The sequence below is a fragment of the Propithecus coquereli genome, unplaced genomic scaffold (assembly GCF_000956105.1).
Source record: "Propithecus coquereli isolate 6110/MARCELLA unplaced genomic scaffold, Pcoq_1.0 Scaffold79, whole genome shotgun sequence".
Taxonomy (NCBI): domain Eukaryota; kingdom Metazoa; phylum Chordata; class Mammalia; order Primates; family Indriidae; genus Propithecus; species Propithecus coquereli.
This window is the reverse complement of record NW_012154062.1, coordinates 4704819-4720174: the sequence shown is the minus strand read 5'-3', so window position 1 is coordinate 4720174 and position 15356 is coordinate 4704819. Positions and strand designations below refer to the sequence as shown.

Here is a 15356-nt window from a genome sequence, read left to right as displayed (position 1 = left end):
ACAGCTGACCATGCCAAACACACTCCATGGACACCTGATAAGTTAGCTCACATTGTCTATGTCCCGGGATTCTGGCAAGGAGGAGAAGCCCTAGAGCTGCCAGATCTTGGGGGCCTCTCGGGGCAACAGGGTTCCTCTGCCAGGCTGCTTGGAGGAGAAAGATTCAGCCCTTGCCTTGGGGAGAAGGGCAAGTGTCAACAGCTTTTCCTGGCAGTGAGGACAAGAAGCAACAGGGCAAAGGGTGAGGAAGACTTCATGGCAAGTCCCCTCCATCCAGGGTCACCTGCTGCACCAAGAGGTCTCAGCATACAGAAAGGTTTTTTGCTCGTTGCTTCTTCACCACTAATGATGGCATAAAGGTTTTCCGGTGGGTGCAGCACTGAGGCCTTTCAGGCAGGTGGTCCCTGGGCTCAATCCTGTGGAAAAGAAAAGGAGGCATTGGTCTAGAAGGAGGAAATGAAGGTAACAATGGCCCCCAAGTTGGAAGAATATTGTGTATCTGCTGCGGGGAGCCTGAGGATGTCAAATGACTTGCTGCTGCTTCCCCCCCCGCGAGAATTATTCAGGACAACCCGAGACATGATGGACTGCACCCACTGTGGAATAATCCTTTGACTGTGCCTTCACCTGGCTCCCCCACAAACCCAGGGAGGGCCCTAAATTCCAGCATGGAGGAGGGGTGAGGGCTTGCCGAGCTGGGGTGAGGAGATTTCCCATGTTCTGCTCCTGTCACTGACTTACTGTGTGGCTTTGGGAAAGCAACTACCCCCAACTCTTCCCAGAACCCAGCCTTCTCATCTGAAAATGGGGTGTTTTAACTACTTTCTCTTTCTTCCAGCACCCCCTCCGAGACCATCTATGCCTCTCAAGTTTCACAAGGACAAAAATGACAAGTAACAAGACAATCTCAGCATTCTGGTTCATCAGTCTCCTCTCCCTGCCCTAACCTGGGCTGGGCACAGGACTCACCTAGGGCCGGAACTGCTGGGAGGGGTGGGGGACTCGGGCTGTTGATGGCTCCTCCAGCGGATCCGGTTGAGTAGGACCTTGACCTTGTCCCAGTGGGAGGGATCCCGCTGAGCAGAGGATGAGGGGTCACCACAAAGCCCTCCCCACACACATACCCCCTACCAAGCTCCCAGAGACAGCTGTCACCACAGCCAGAACAAGTCACCTGCTCCAAACAGGAATCAATCCTGTCCTTTTCCCAGGGTTTCTGGCCTTCAGGGTGCCCAGTGTCCCCACCACCCTCCATCCCACCCCACCCTATCCTACCACCTGCTGCACATATACCCACCGCCTACCTTGTGTCCCTGGCAGCATGGAAAGCTGTGAGTTGGCTCCACTGGGGCCTCTGGGAGCCTGGGAGGGTTGGTGCTGGCTGCCTCTGCCCCTTCAGAAAGAGAGTCAGGTTACCCAGGGCCAGGGACAGGAAGTCACCTCATCAAGCTATGGCTCAGGGGGTCTGCTGGTGGGACCCTGGGCAGGCAGATGGGGCAGGCAGGACATAGAGGGAGACACGTTGCCCCTCACCTGTCTCTTCCAGCTGTCCTTGCATCTCCCATGGCCCCTGCAACCCACTGCCTGGGGAGTGTGAGAGTGAAGGCAACGGGGCCACAGCCAACTCCTCCTCGGCAGGATCCTGTGCACAGGGGAGAGTGGGCGGTCAGGGCCACCTAGAGGGTGGAGGCTATTCTGAAGGCAGCCACAGGTCTAGGGGTCCTGCCCCTCCCCTGCCTCCCTCACTGGATGGCCTGATAACCACCCCTCCCCTGCCACGCTCACTCACCCCAGGGGGCCTCTGCGTCTGGAGCTGCAGGTAGAGCTGCTGGAGCCGCGCCATCTGCTCCAGCACCAAGCACAGGTGTTCCAGGTAGCGGAGACCCTGCCCGGGGAGGCAGGCCCAGGATGCAGGCCCCAAGCCCCCCACCTGTGGGACACGGTGAGGTAGGGGAGACTCCTGAACTCAACCAGACCCCCACCACACCCCAGGCAGCTGGGTGTGCCCAGCCAGCAGATGGGGGCAGAGCGGGCAGGCAGAGGAGGAGCGCACCCAGCTGCCGCCCCAGCGCCCAGCCAGGCTCAGTTTCAGACAGGGCCGTGGCTGCCTACCTCCTCTTCGAGGTTGGCCACCACAGCAGGGAGCTGGGTGAGGCAAGAAGCTATGACACCACCGGGCAATTAGGGGCAAGGAGTGCCCCACCCCGAGAGAGCTCCCGGGAGAGCCAGTGCAGGGTGGGCCGTCTCCATCCCACTTGTCCCCAGCCCGAGAGCTGGCACTCACCGCCTCTGTTGCTTCCAGGCCTGGCTGTCCGTCAGTGTCTGCCTCAGTGGACTCCTGTTCCCCTGCTCCAAAAAGAGGCACTTCACACTCCAGCTTGCTTGGTGGCTGCAGGGGGCGGTGTTGTCCTGACAAGCTGGCGGGCCGGTGCGACCGCTCCAGCACCTGCTCCAGCTTACGGCTGGCCAGGAGCCGGCTTCGCTGGGCGGGGAGCTCAGGGCTCCCCAGGGGCTCAAAGTCCAGAGAGTCCTGAGAAAGACCTGGTAAGGTGGCCAGGGGGCTGTCCCCAACTGCCATCTCCACTCCTGAGTCCCGGGAAGCCAGTTTGAGAAGCGTCACCTGCCTCCCGACTCCTCTCAGCTCACCACCCCAATGCCAGGAGTCTGCCGAGCACCCATGAGCCACGTCCGGGATGCGTCTGTAGGTGCTGGTGACTCCAGGCACTACACAGCCACGTGCCAGGTCCTCGCCAGCCCCATCTGCAATGAGAGTCAGTGTCAGGCTGGGCACAAGGCCCCAACGCCCCCAGCATTCCTGGCAGCTGGCAGCTCTCCCCAGGAGGAGCGTCCTGAACCCATGATGAAGGGAGGACACCGGACAGCCACAGCGCCACCCAGGTAGCTCCCAGCTCTGCTTGGGAAACGCAGGGATGAGGGTCCCTTCTTGACAGTAAACGTAGCAGTAAGGAGCCCAGGCCACGGGAGCCTGTGCCGCCCCCACTAGGGTTGGCTACAGCCCTCCAGTCATAAATTGGGGCCACAGGCTCTTCAGCTGCTCCCCCAGGGGAGTAGGACTGTGCCCGCCTCCATGAGAGGGGGAAGGGCACCAAGACCAGCCTGGGGACCACACTGCTCTCCGCCCCCAGCGCCAGGATGCAAGATGAAGCCGCTCTGGGGGAGAGTGATCAAAGTAACAGCTCTGGCCACGTTGGGCTTTCGTCCTTTTAAGTGAGAAATAGCGAAGATTTTGCGAAGAGTTTAAAAGGAACGACTTAAGTGAAAGGAAGGGAAGAGGGGAGCACGAGCACCCACTCGTTGTCATCTCTGTGCCAGGCCCCCTTGTGACTCGGGTGCAGAACCCGAGCCCGCCAGGCGGAGGTCGGATGCCAATCCGGCCCCCTCTGGGCAAGCAGCCGCTGGGAGGCCTGGAGATGCTGGCACCGCCCGCTGGCCTGGGGCGCGCACGGAGGGCGCAGGCAGCAGAGTCGGCTGATCCCCCCCGGGAGCGGGCAGGCTCGCGACAGGGCGTGACAGGGAAGGGGACCCACAGGAACAGGGATGGAGGCGATGGCTGGTTTAATGCCAAAGCCAGAAGGTCTCCAACTTGCGAGAAGCCCCAGCCTAATGTCTCGGCCCTGGAGGGTGGCGGGCGCGGGGGCGGCCCGGGGGCAGGAGGCCCCCGCCGGCCTTGGGGCGGGCGACTCACCCCGGCCGTCCACGGCGAAGACGCGCCGCCGGCCCAGCATGGCCCGCTCCCGCCGCAGCCTGCGCGCCGCTCCCGGCCCGTCCCCCGCCGCTCGGGCGGCTCAGCGCGCGCGTCCCTACCCGGCTGGGCGCGGCCCCGGGACACTCCTGGCGGGGGGCGGGGCGGGGAAGGAGGGGCAAGGTGCTCTGCGCGGCCACCGCTCCTCGCCCGGCCACCCCCGCCGCCCCCCAGTGCTGCCTGGGGCGAGGATGAGGGCCCGAACCCGCTGTCCTGCGAGGAGCGCGGCCCCCGCCTGGGGACGCCGTCGGGCTCGGGACGCCAGCAGCCCGCCCCACCCGGTCCACACGCCCGGGCTGCCTTCCTGCCGCCCGCCTGGAGCCCGCGGGTGCGGGGGGAGGACAGGACGGAGCCCGGAAGGAAACAGCCCCACGTGCTGGCGGTGGGAAGTGCGCGGACCGGGACGCGGGCTCCCGGGGCTTCGGGGCAAATCTCTCAGGAACTTGGCGCGATGAAAGGGGACTCCGTTCCTGCCCCCGCGGGAAATCCCTTACTACAACTGCAGGGCCCTTGTGTGTCCTGGCTACATCCGAACCCCTGCCGTCCCACGCCTCATCCCGGGTGCCCTAAAGCTGGGGCTGGGTGAGGGTTTCGGGCCTGGGGAGACGTGAGCCAGTCGACAGGAGCAGCCCCGAGACTGGGCCAAAGTGTAGATGCTTCCCCGTCCCCACCCGCCCTTTTGGCCGGTGGGATACCACCACCCACTCCCCATCCTTAAAGGAGGTGAGACAGCCCGGTGACCAGACAGGGCTGGAGGAAGAAGCCTCCTCCTCCTCCTCCTCCTGAGGGTGGGGGTTAGGGCTGGAAAAAATCCCAGCGGGACCCAAATTCCCTGGAGGCAGATAAGGGAGCTGGGGACGTGCAAGCTTGCACCTGGGCCTCTGGGGGAGGGGCCGGAGCCCCGCCACTGGAAGGAAGTGGTTTTTAACTGGGAGGGAGAACACAGTCTGCCCACCCCCTCTGCTCCCTGCTCCCTCCCGCCCTCAAACACCATCCACAGGAGCCTTCGTCAGAGAGACACCAACTCTCAGATTTTATAACTTTACAAGCTAGGGAAACTGAGGCCCACAGCCAAGCCCTGGGCGGGCAGAATGAGAGCCAAGTGCCTGACTTGCCCACCACGTCTCAACACCCTGATGCTTAGGTCCCAGCCCTTCCCTGCTAGCCATCGGTCCCCTGGGTTGCCCCTCTGGGCCCCATCCTCCTGGACACTTTCTCTCTCCCCACCAGCACCCCCCAGAGAGGGAACTCTGGAGTGCGGGGCCTGGCAGGGACTCCCTTAAGCAAGTCCAAGGGGCTATGTGGCAGCAAACCCCCCAGCCCTGCCAGCCCCCAGGCCGGCACTGCCAGGGCAGGAGGGCAGGCTGATCAGGTGGCTTCCTCCCTCCAAGGTGAAAGCATGGGGAGGTGAAGAGGAGGGAGCCTTTGCCAATCGCGCCCTGAATTTGGAGAATGTGGGGCGGATTCCAAGCAGTCTCCGTGGTGACTCTGGGGCAGGAATGCATCTGGAAACAGGAAGCCCAGCCAGCAGGAATGCGGTGTCTCAGCACAACGCTTTGTGTGTGACTCAAAAGAACCCCCCCAAACACACACACACACCCACCCCAGCACACACAGCACACACTCCGGCCAGGCCACGGCCCCCGCCCTCTGCGCAGATGCACACGCAGCAAGGTAGGAGCCCTGTAGCATCTGAGACCCAACCCTCGAGGTGGGGGCCTACGTGCTTCCCGAGTGGCAGCCCCAAGCCCAGAGCCCCGCCAGGCCTTCACCTCCCAGAGGGCTCTGTGGCCCTGTGTGACTGGCCTCACTCCCTCTGAGTGATGCAGAAGGAATGGGAGGGCAGACAGCCATGTCCCGCTGCCCGTCTGGCAAGGTGAGCAGCCACCCCGAGTTCCTGAGACAGAGGGGGGCCAGAGCAGAGTCGTCCTCAGGCTGAGGCCACGGATGCCCAGCGGCCCTGCACCGCCATGGGGAAGTCCCGCCGCCGGAAGCCTGTTTCCTGCAAGCGCAGCCTGAGCCGGCACGGAGGCAGGAAGACAAAGCCTGGAGGCAGCTCCTGCCAGCCTGGGGAGGGTTAGGAGGGGTTGTGGTGGCCTCCTGTTGTCGCCAGGTGGCTGGAGCTGTCCCTGGAAGGCTGCCTCTGGCGACAGAGGGGCAGGAGCGCCCCCGCCTGCTATAAGCCAGAAACCCAGGACCCCTGGTTCCATTCTCCGGCCATCCTCTTACTAGCCAGGAGTCCTGGGACCAGAAACTTCACTTCCCCGTGCCCAGTTTGTTCGTCCACAGAACAAGGATGACAATAGTACCTATCCCAGAGTTGTGAGGGGTGAGCTAAAGCATTTAAGAGGTCCCTAGCACATCAAAAGGTGCTCCTAAGTGTTAGCCATTATTATCCCACTGTGTCACTTTGGAAAAGCTGCTTTCCCATCTCTAACCACACGGGCTTGGGGTTGTATTCGATGCTCTCTCAGGCTACTTCTAATGCAAATCTGTCACTTCTGAAGTTATTTCCCGAAATGCAGAAAGGAGTGAGGAGGGTGCCGCACCAGACACAGTACAGGGCACCAGTGAGCGTCTGGGCGGAGGGGTGGGTGCTTGCGGCCAGCTGGCCTGGGGTGGGGAAGAGGTGGGGGTGAGAGACTAATGGCTGCCCTCGGCCTTCTCTGCTGATAAACCGGTTTGACTAATAACTTCATTTCCAGAGGAGCTCGTGTCCGAGATTGAGCTCGGGCTAGCTGTGTGGCGCACAGAACTTGGTGCGGAAACCCTCTGGCCCCCTGGGGGAGAGCCGGAGGCCACGACTGAAGGACAAGGGCAGGTGGGTGCGGGTGGACGATGGGAGGTTGCTTGGCACGTACAATTGTAGCAAAGTTGCCCTTGTACCCCACAAACGTATACGAATAAAAAATAAATGGGGGGAAAAAACCAAAAAACACAGGCCACAGGTGGATTTGCACCTGAAGCTGTTCCGCCTTTGGAAGGCGTTCAGCAGCTCACTGCATGACCACTTCCCAAGCGTCCCCGTCACCACTTGTCCTCCACTTCTTAGGACACTGCTGCCAGCATGGCCTGTCACAGGCCGGGATCTGACCACACCAATAGTTCAGCCCACCTTTTCCAACTTGCCACCTACCTGCTTAAAATTTCCCAAGCGTCCCCAGAACGAGGCTAGCATTCCCGCCCCCTTCCAATCTCATCGGAGCACCCCGCCAGCCACCGCTGTGAACCGAGCGTCCCACCTGCAGCCACCCACCGCGCAGCACTCCTCTCCTCCGCCGGTCCAAGACCCGGGCACCCTTCCGCGCAGACGGCCACTGCTCTCAGCTCGCTGGGCACTCGCTGCCACACGGCGCTGTTTCATTCATGCCGGCTCGATCGCTGCCACTTGCCTTTTATCTCCAGGAAAGCAAGGAAGTGCCAGATCTTTCTGCAATCCCACGGTGCCGAGAACCCAGGCATTCACCGGCGAACTGAATTTCTTTTGCGAGCATCCTCTGCCGTGCGCCGTACCGAACACTAGGTGGCGCCACAGAGGCTCCCCGCTGCTGACTGGCGCTGGCTGACAGATTCCGGGCCGGCCAAGCCAGCCCTGATCTTTTCTATAAAAATAAAGGCCCGTCCTCAGGCAGTCATCCAGGCAAAAGGCGAGACAATTATACCAAGGTGTAAATTATATCAACAGGTGCCTGAGGAGGCAACACAGTCTTTGCCAAGATTCCTTCCAACAAGGGCCAGATTGCACAGAGCCGCCGGTGGAGACCGCCAAGGCCACCTCGGAAGCCCAGCTTTGATCTTCTCTGTGAAAACAGAGCGGAGACTGCCGCCCATCCCCGGGCTCGCTGCGGGGAGGCCAGGTCTGGAGCACCCAGCAGCACCTGTGGGGACCTTCTGACATGTCCTCTGGGATCAGGGCTAGGAGTGGTTGGTGAATCAGGCCAAAAATCGTGGGCTGGTAGAGGACCACTGCCCCCACCTCGACTCAAACCCTCCTCCCTTGCGTGCCCCATCCCCACGGCCTCGTCTGTGCCCATCAGGGCTGGTGGTGTCTGCGCCAGGTAGCATGAGGGCTGCAGAGACAGCCGGGCCCAGCCCAGCCTGGGGAGGTCTCTGGGCCTCCCTCCAGCCTCCCTTCTCCTCCCCAGGCTCACAGTGAGAACTGCGGTCCCTCCAAAGCACGAGGCATCCTTCCGAAGGGGTCAAGGAGGAACACGACCCACCTAAAGCCTTCTCCATGGGAATGCCAGGTAGGGGGCACCCGGTGGGGAGGGGGGACTTTAAGGGGCGGAAACACGGACTCTCCACCCAGTGGAAGGGAGAGCTCACACTCAAGGGCTGGGGGAGGGGAGAGGAAAGGGGGAATCTACTTTATTTTGTCCACATTTATATATTTATAGAGCTCACATGTCGAAAACTTTACATAGTGAATACAGTTTGTCTCTGGCCCACCTCTCTTCTTCTAGATACTTCTGTGTCCCACCCTGCTCAGCCCCAAGGTACACAGAGACATCAAACGCCGTGGTCACCTCCGCCTGGCACAGGACCAGGGGAGAGGCCGGGGAAGGTGAGGCTGCCCTCGGCATGGCAGCCCGAGACAGGTCCCAGACCTGTCCTCACCCAGCGAGGACGGAGAGGCCTCAGGCCCCCGAATTTAGTTCACGGAAGAACCACTGCCCACCGTCACCCCTGCCACCCAACTTGCTACTGGCACGGCCCTGGCCGGGTGGCTGCAGAGGGGAGGCGGGGGGGGCCTCAGGCCCGCGAGCCGAGGGTGGGCAGCGCCGAGTAGCGCTGGCGGGCGTGCTTCTCGCAGTACAGCTCGTCCCCCACCCAGAAGTGGCCGCGCATCTTCAGGTTCAGCCCGCAGTCCGCACAGGTGTAGCAGCCCGGGTGGCGGTACCGGCCCTCCTGGATGCGCACGGCCTGGTTCCTGCGGGACCGGGGAGGTGTCAGCACCCAGCGTGAGGTCCCCACCCTCGTGTCAGGAGCTGGGAGGAAGCCAGAACCTTCTCAGAGACGAAACTCTCCAAGCTTGCCCTCGGGAACCTCACCTGGACCACCCCCGAGACACACTCGCACCCACCGCCAGGAAAGAGAGAAGAAGTCGCTGCTCCCTGACACAGACTGAAAACCTGTCCCCGGTTTTCTGGATTTTTAGTGAGCACTGGTTCCTAACGTGTGGTCCCGGGTCCCAGGACCAGCAGTCGGGACTGGGAACGAGTCCGAAACCCAGCTTCTCAGGCCTGCCGACCTCAGAGGGGACACTGCGGCAGCCCCACGCCCTCCAGGGACTCAGACTCCTTTGAGAACCGCGACATAAAACACTTTTTCAACATGCTTTTCTTGTCTGTGCATAGGGGGTTGGAGGCTGTCCCATTCTGCAGAGGAAAAGCGGAGCCCGGGAGGTTGAGGAATTTGCCTAAAGTCAGTCACCTGACCCTGCACACGGAGCACTTAAGAAATCTGCCTGGGAGGGACAGCTCAGCAATCTTCCAAGGGACGCGGTTGCATTATAATGCCACCCACGGAGAGGCACAAACCTACTTGGGGAAAATCCTGCCTGTTCCACAGGGTGAGGGAGGGGGCAGCGCAAGATTTTGCAGGAGGAGGAGCCCCGTCCAGAGCCAGATCTCCCGAGGCTTTGAGATTATCAGAGGGCGGGGAAGGAGGCGGCGATGTGGCCGGAAGAAGCCAGCCCAGGCATTCCAAGCAGGCTGCAAATAACCCACCCCAAAGCCACCAGGGCAGCAGCGGTAGTGCCTTCTCCCGGGTCCCTGGCGGGCCCAGACCTTCCTGAGCACAACCGGCGCCCCTTGCCCACCCCACCCCCCGGCACCCCACACTCACGCGATGCTGGTTCCGCACTTCTCGCAGGTGTGGAGCTTGGGAGGGGTGGCCAGCGCCCTGGAGGCGGGCAGGGAGGACTGAGGGCTCAGTGAGCTGGGCAGGGAGGCAGGAGGGCCACCTGGGGTGGGGGCAGACAGGCACATGAGGGCATGGCCACCCCCAGCAGCAACCCAGCTCCTTCCAAAGCTGCCCCAAGAAGGTGGCTGTAGGAGGCACCTTTACAGGCGGACCTCTGAAGTCACACCGAGCGTGAGAGCAGGTGGGAAGGAAGGAGGGTGATCCTGCCAGACCCGTGGCTGAGGCTGGTCACCGGCATGAAGGAGGCAGACCCAAGGCCAGGTTTGCCCTTCTAAGGCAACCTGGGGCCACCCGTGCTTGGTGTCTGCCACGCCAGGGAAGCGGGCGTTCCCTGTCTTGGGATCCAGTAATGAGGATGTGAGTGGATAATAATCCCAGATCAGAGCAGCACCATGGCCTTTATACAGTTTTCAAAGGGCTTTTACATGCATCATGGCATCTGAGACGTGGCACAACACTAAGCACAGAGTTCCTGGGCGGCTGCTGATCCTGTTTGCAGCTGAGGACGCTGAGGGTCCCCTGGCCAGTCACTGTCTGCACTGCCCTGTGCCTGCCTCCTGGCGCCTGCCGGGCCTTGGGGTCATTATGGGCAAGATTTGCTCCAAGCCTTCTCACCTCCGCCCCTCCGCCAAGCCTCCCCAAATGCCCCTTGGAGCTAAACCTCAGAGCTGGAACCAGCCACGGCCACTGGTCACTCTGCCTCTCAAATACCTCTCCTGCCTGTCCCGTCACCTCCCTGGACAGGGCAGCGACCTCTCCCTGCTGCTCTAAAGGACATTCATCCTGAGTGCTTTGGGAGCTGGCCACACCCGTCTGCCCCAGTAGACCCAACATCAAGGGGGACGCTGGGTAACAACCACCTCTGATTCCCACACTCTGCACACACCTGGCCCATCGGACAGTCAGTGTTTGTCAAATGAATAACCGACCACTAGCAAGAACCCCTATGGTCTGCATGGCTTGTTTGGAAGCCGCCTGGGGTCATCATTGAACCGGTTCTCCCAGGTCAGGGTGCGCCACGGCCTGGTTCCCAACCCCCTTTCCCACAGACCCGGCCTCCACTGCCACCCTCCGTGCTACTAGGCCTGCTGCCACCATCTCAAGGCCATTTAAGTCTTGATATTTTTTCTGGCTTTCTGGCAGCTGAGTCAGATTCCTTGCCCGCCAAGAAGCCCTCCCTGGAGACTCAGACCCATGGGCCCTGCTGCCCACCTTGTCATTCCCTTGGCACTTTCCTGATCCTGCTACCTCCCCGGTACACAGCAGGTGACCCCTGCCAGACTGTCACATGCAGGGACTGGCGCCTGGCCCCATGGTGGGCACTGAAGACACACTAGTACCTCGACCTCCCAGCCAGGGCCCGGCTGTCCGGGGGACCCCTGCCCTCCCCGAGCCCCAGGCCCACCTCTCTCCTCAGCCTCCAAGGCTTCCTGCAAGAGCCGGAAGGAGCTGGACTGCCGGGGGGCCACCCGCCCCTCTCGATTTTCCTGCAGCATCTTGAAGACTTCTGAGTCCTCGTCCAGAAGGTGGCTTCCCGCTTCCGAGTCCACACTGCGGGAGGGAGGCAGCCAGGAATGAGGGTCCCACGCCCAGTCCCACTCCCAGCGTTAGGACAAGTGCATGGGGGGAGCGTTCTGGGAGGAAAGCTGACTAGGCTTAGAGGGGGTCCCCGTCCCCCTGGGGAGGACAGTCTCCCTCCTGTCCCTCCTAGGCCCTCCAGGACCCTCCCTGTGCCCCCCCAGGGCCTGCTGGTACCTGAGCCTGGGGCTGGAGGAGCGGGCGCCCGGGGAAGGCGGCAGCACCAGCACGGCAGAGTCGCCAGCGCGGCCGAGGCCGGCCTGCGGGAGACCGGGAGGAGTCAGGGCCGGGGCCTCCGGCCAACACTGTGGGGCGCCAGGCCCCGCTGTTCCCAGGCCCAACACCAGAGGGCTCCCAGCCCGCGCTGACCACGGCCCCCTGCGAGTGGCCGTCACCCGACCCTGCCCTGGGAGCCAGGGCGCAGGCGGTGCCACGTTCCAGGAGGGGAGGGGGCCCGTGCGGGCTGTGGAGGTTTGGGGCCAGGCGAGGGGCAGAATGAAGACACCAGGTGACAGCAGGCAGAGCACAGACATTCCCTCGTGCAGATTCCTGTCTGTTACATCACACTACATGTTTTCAAAGACGGTGCAGCTGGGGCCCGCACAGCCGCCAGAGCAGGCGGGTAGGAAGCGGGCCCCTCTCTTGTAGTGAGGAGGTGGACACAGACAGGGGTGGCACAAAGGGCTCGCGGCCCCCTCAACGCCAGGGCCGGGCCTGGGCAGAGGCCCTCTGTCCCCCACACATGCTGTCCCTCTCCTGAGAGCGCCGGGATGGGCTGGCCAGCCTCTCCCACTTCCCTGGGAGGCCCGATCCTGCTCATGGCACTTTGGGGGGGGCCAAGCCCAGCCTGGGCCTGCACCTGGCAGCACAGCCCCCCCAAGGTATGACCCGGCAGGCTGGTGCCAGGCCAGAGGGCACAGTCTCCTGGGAAGCCAACTTCTCTAGATCTTAAAATTCAAAGTCACAGATGAATTAACGGGTCAAATGAAAACAAATTATATGACTCCTTAAGCTGAAAGCAAAAACTTCAGAGTCTTGAGAAGACAGCCCTAGACTCCACCCGGCCAGGCCTCTCCCGGCAGGTCACATTTCTCTGCTCCTGGGGCTCTGCAGGTGACGAGGCTGCCCGTCAGACAGGCAAAGTGGCTGGTCCAAGCTCCCGGGGGCATGAGAGGTGCGCCCGGGACTCCATGCCCGGGCTCCTGGCTGGCCGGCTGGTGCTGTGTGGTCAACTGAGGGACCGTGAGATGGTTTCCTCAGGCACTCAAGAGCCAAGTCACATCTCCGGACAGGCCGGCGTGCGCCCCGCACGAGCCGAGTCCTCATTCCCAGCCAGAGGGAGAGGCGCTTTGTCCGCTTGGCATCTGCTCACCAAGGCATGCGCCCACCAGGAGGGGGAAACGTGTAGTTTCCAGAAAGGCACCATAAGGGCTGGTGGTGTCCTACACCCTGGGCTCTCTGCAGCCTCGACCAGCTGCGAGGCCGTGGCACCTCTGCCCCTAGCCCCCAGCCCTTCCTCCGGCAAGCGCCTGCCAGACCACCAGGCCCAGGGCAGGAGGCGCCCGCCCAGCTCTCACCTGGAGATGCCCTGCCTTCTCTTTCCCCCCAGGCGCTAGGCCCCTGCCTTCAAAGCAGGGACCCTCTACCTCCAAGCCCAGGAAAGCTGCTGCCCGTCACCTGCCCTTCAAGGGCTTGCGTGTAGCTGGGGAACACGAAGACGTTCGGGAGTGAGTGGTGGGGGTGGGGAGGCAGGAAGTTCTGCTGCTGAGAACGTTTAGGAAATTAATAAAATCGAGTGGGTTTCTTAGAGTCATTCAGATGCTAAAGTGCACAGCGACTCTCGACAGGGAGCTATGGGACCCCGAGACTCCGGCACCCGTTGGGCGGGCCACAGCCTCGTTTGTAGGTTTGTAGACCAGAACGTCGGCTCTGCAGGGTCAGCAGTGTCGCTCCGTTTTTCCACTAATGAATCCCCAGAGCCTAGAAGCGTGTCTGACGGGAAGCAGCTGCTGGACACACATTTGCCGAAGGAAGGACCAGAGCCCTCCGGGTCCAGAAGGGAGCCCGGAGCATCTCGTCTGACCTGAGGCCCGAAGAGAGGAAGGTGGGCTCGTCCAAGGCCACATGGCGAGGTGGAACTGACCCAGGCTCCCTGCCACCCAGCCCTGGGCACCTCCGTGTCCCCCATGAGGGCTCGTTAACGCAGACCGCTGCCCCACACCCCTGGGTCCACGTCAGAAGGTCTGGGCTGGGGCCTGAGAAGCTGCATTTCTACAAGTCTTCGGGTGTCACTGCTGGCGTGAAAACCACGCTCCTGTACCTCCTGCATCCCCCCGCAGGCCCACCTGCTGAGTCCACGGCCCCCAGGAGCTCAGCTGAGGGAGCCGGGGCTGACCCCCTCTCCATCCCCCGGCTCAGCACTTTCTGGCTTGTGGCAGAACAAAGCCCCCCTGGAAAGCGCCCCCCCACCATTCTGCGGGTTCTGCCTGTACCACTACCTTCCCCCAACCAGTGTCCAGTGTCCCCCATCACTCTCCAACCCTGCCTGCTCCCACCTCCATGTCCAGCAAGATTCCTGATACGGCCTTCTGTGGCCCCGCCGCCCCCTCCCAGAACGCCTCCCACTTCCTAATCAGTAGCACACTGCTGGTGCCTAAGCGGTCCAACGCTGCTCTGCATGTTCGCCTGATCTCCACAACTACATCCCACATTCCTCAGAGAAGGGGCGCGCGGGAGCCAGTCTCCAGGGCCGAGGTGCTGGGCTGGCCCTTGGGTGGGCACACAGTGGGTCCCCAGGGGGCCCCTCCTGGGCAGCCTCTGGAGGGTCCTGCTCCTTCCTTCTCCAGGGCCCCCCGTTTCAAGCACCCTTCCCCCGCGTCCCCAAAGGCTCTGCTTCCTGGAACGCAGAATCAACCCTGAAGTAGGGTTCCAGCAGCTGGGCCCCGTCCCCTTCACCCCAAAGGCTGGACATGCCTCCCCCCTGCGCTGCCCCCAGCAGCTGTAGTCAGGACTGCTGGCCGCCCCTCTCTCCCTCACTGCCCCCCCCCTGCCCTTGGAGAGGAGAGATACCACCCAGGGTGGGGGGTCAGGCTGCCATCAGTGGCCAGTGGGACCTGGGGGGAAGGGAGGGGGAGACGGAGGATGAGCCGAGTGCAGCTGGACACAGAACCACAGTCCCACGGGGATCTCTGAGCTGAGTCAGAGGAGGAGAGGGGGCTGGGGTGGGAGCCGGGGCAGGCACAGGCTTGGAACGGGGAGGAATGTGTTCGAGTGATGCAGCCAGCCCCGAAAGGGAAGCATCCCAACAACAGCAGCGAAACTATTTCAGCCTTGGCCCAAGAGAAACACTCGGGGAAGGGAGGAAGCCAGCAAGCCGGGAGGAGAGGGCCGTGGGGGAAGGGGGTGGTGGCGAGGAGGAGGGCAGGAGGTGGGCGGGCCACCTAGCCAGGCAGAGGAACGTCTGTCACTAAGAGAAGGAGGCACTGACTGTCCAGGCTGGACCGGCCACCTGCAGCCCCAGGGGCACCGGCACCAGCGAAGGGGCCTCTTCTGCTTCCCCCAGGTGGCCTCACCTGTCGGCTTCTGAGGTGACCCCCGCAGGACAGGCGGTCAGCAGCGGTGAGCCCCGGGGAGTATGCCAGACTCTGGACACTGAAATGGGGGAAGGGACAGTGTGTGCCAGGGCCACACCCAGCCTGCCCTGCGCCCCTAAACGTAGCTCCCGAGACCCTGCACAGGCGGCCAGGGTGCCTGCGGGCTGCACTCACCTGTGGCTGATGGCCGCCTCTCCCGCCAGGGCCTGCGGGCTGTCAGGGGGCGGGGTAGAGAAGGGGCTGGGGGAGGCTGGGCTGGAGTAGGAAGACCTCAGGGGGAACTGGCTGTCACTGTGCGTCCTCAAGGAGCCCTATGGAGAGAGGAGCAGCAGGAAGAACTGGGCTGGCCTGCCGTGCACACCAGGGTGGGCAGGGTGCCCGTCTCCCAGCTGGAAGGCACCACCAGCTCACCTGGAAGCGAGTCGCCAGCACCTCCAAGGAGCTCTCCCCGTTGGTCTGCCTGGGAGAGGCGGCTTGAGCACTGCAGAGCAAACAGA

General features: G+C 62.7%; 1 protein-coding gene across 2 annotated transcripts in view; it reads right to left on the bottom strand.

The window, feature by feature from the left end:
• Positions 1-2577: 2577 nt before the first annotated feature.
• The window catches only part of PDLIM2 (PDZ and LIM domain 2 (mystique)), a 17770-nt gene continuing 4991 nt past the window's right edge, over positions 2578-15356 (bottom strand). The window contains exons 4-10 of one of the 2 annotated variants that reach the window (XM_012662990.1): positions 15271-15340; positions 15034-15170; positions 14839-14917; positions 11444-11526; positions 11094-11239; positions 9611-9728; positions 2578-2760 (exon numbers count right to left, since the gene is read on the bottom strand). In XM_012662990.1, coding sequence (XP_012518444.1) covers positions 2643-2760; positions 9611-9728; positions 11094-11239; positions 11444-11526; positions 14839-14917; positions 15034-15170; positions 15271-15340 — 751 coding nt within the window. In that variant the 3' untranslated portion in view covers positions 2578-2642. Of the gene's footprint in view, positions 2761-8145; positions 8694-9610; positions 9729-11093; positions 11240-11443; positions 11527-14838; positions 14918-15033; positions 15171-15270; positions 15341-15356 lie in introns of those variants that run through there. The other variant, XM_012662989.1, reaches the window with a different exon arrangement.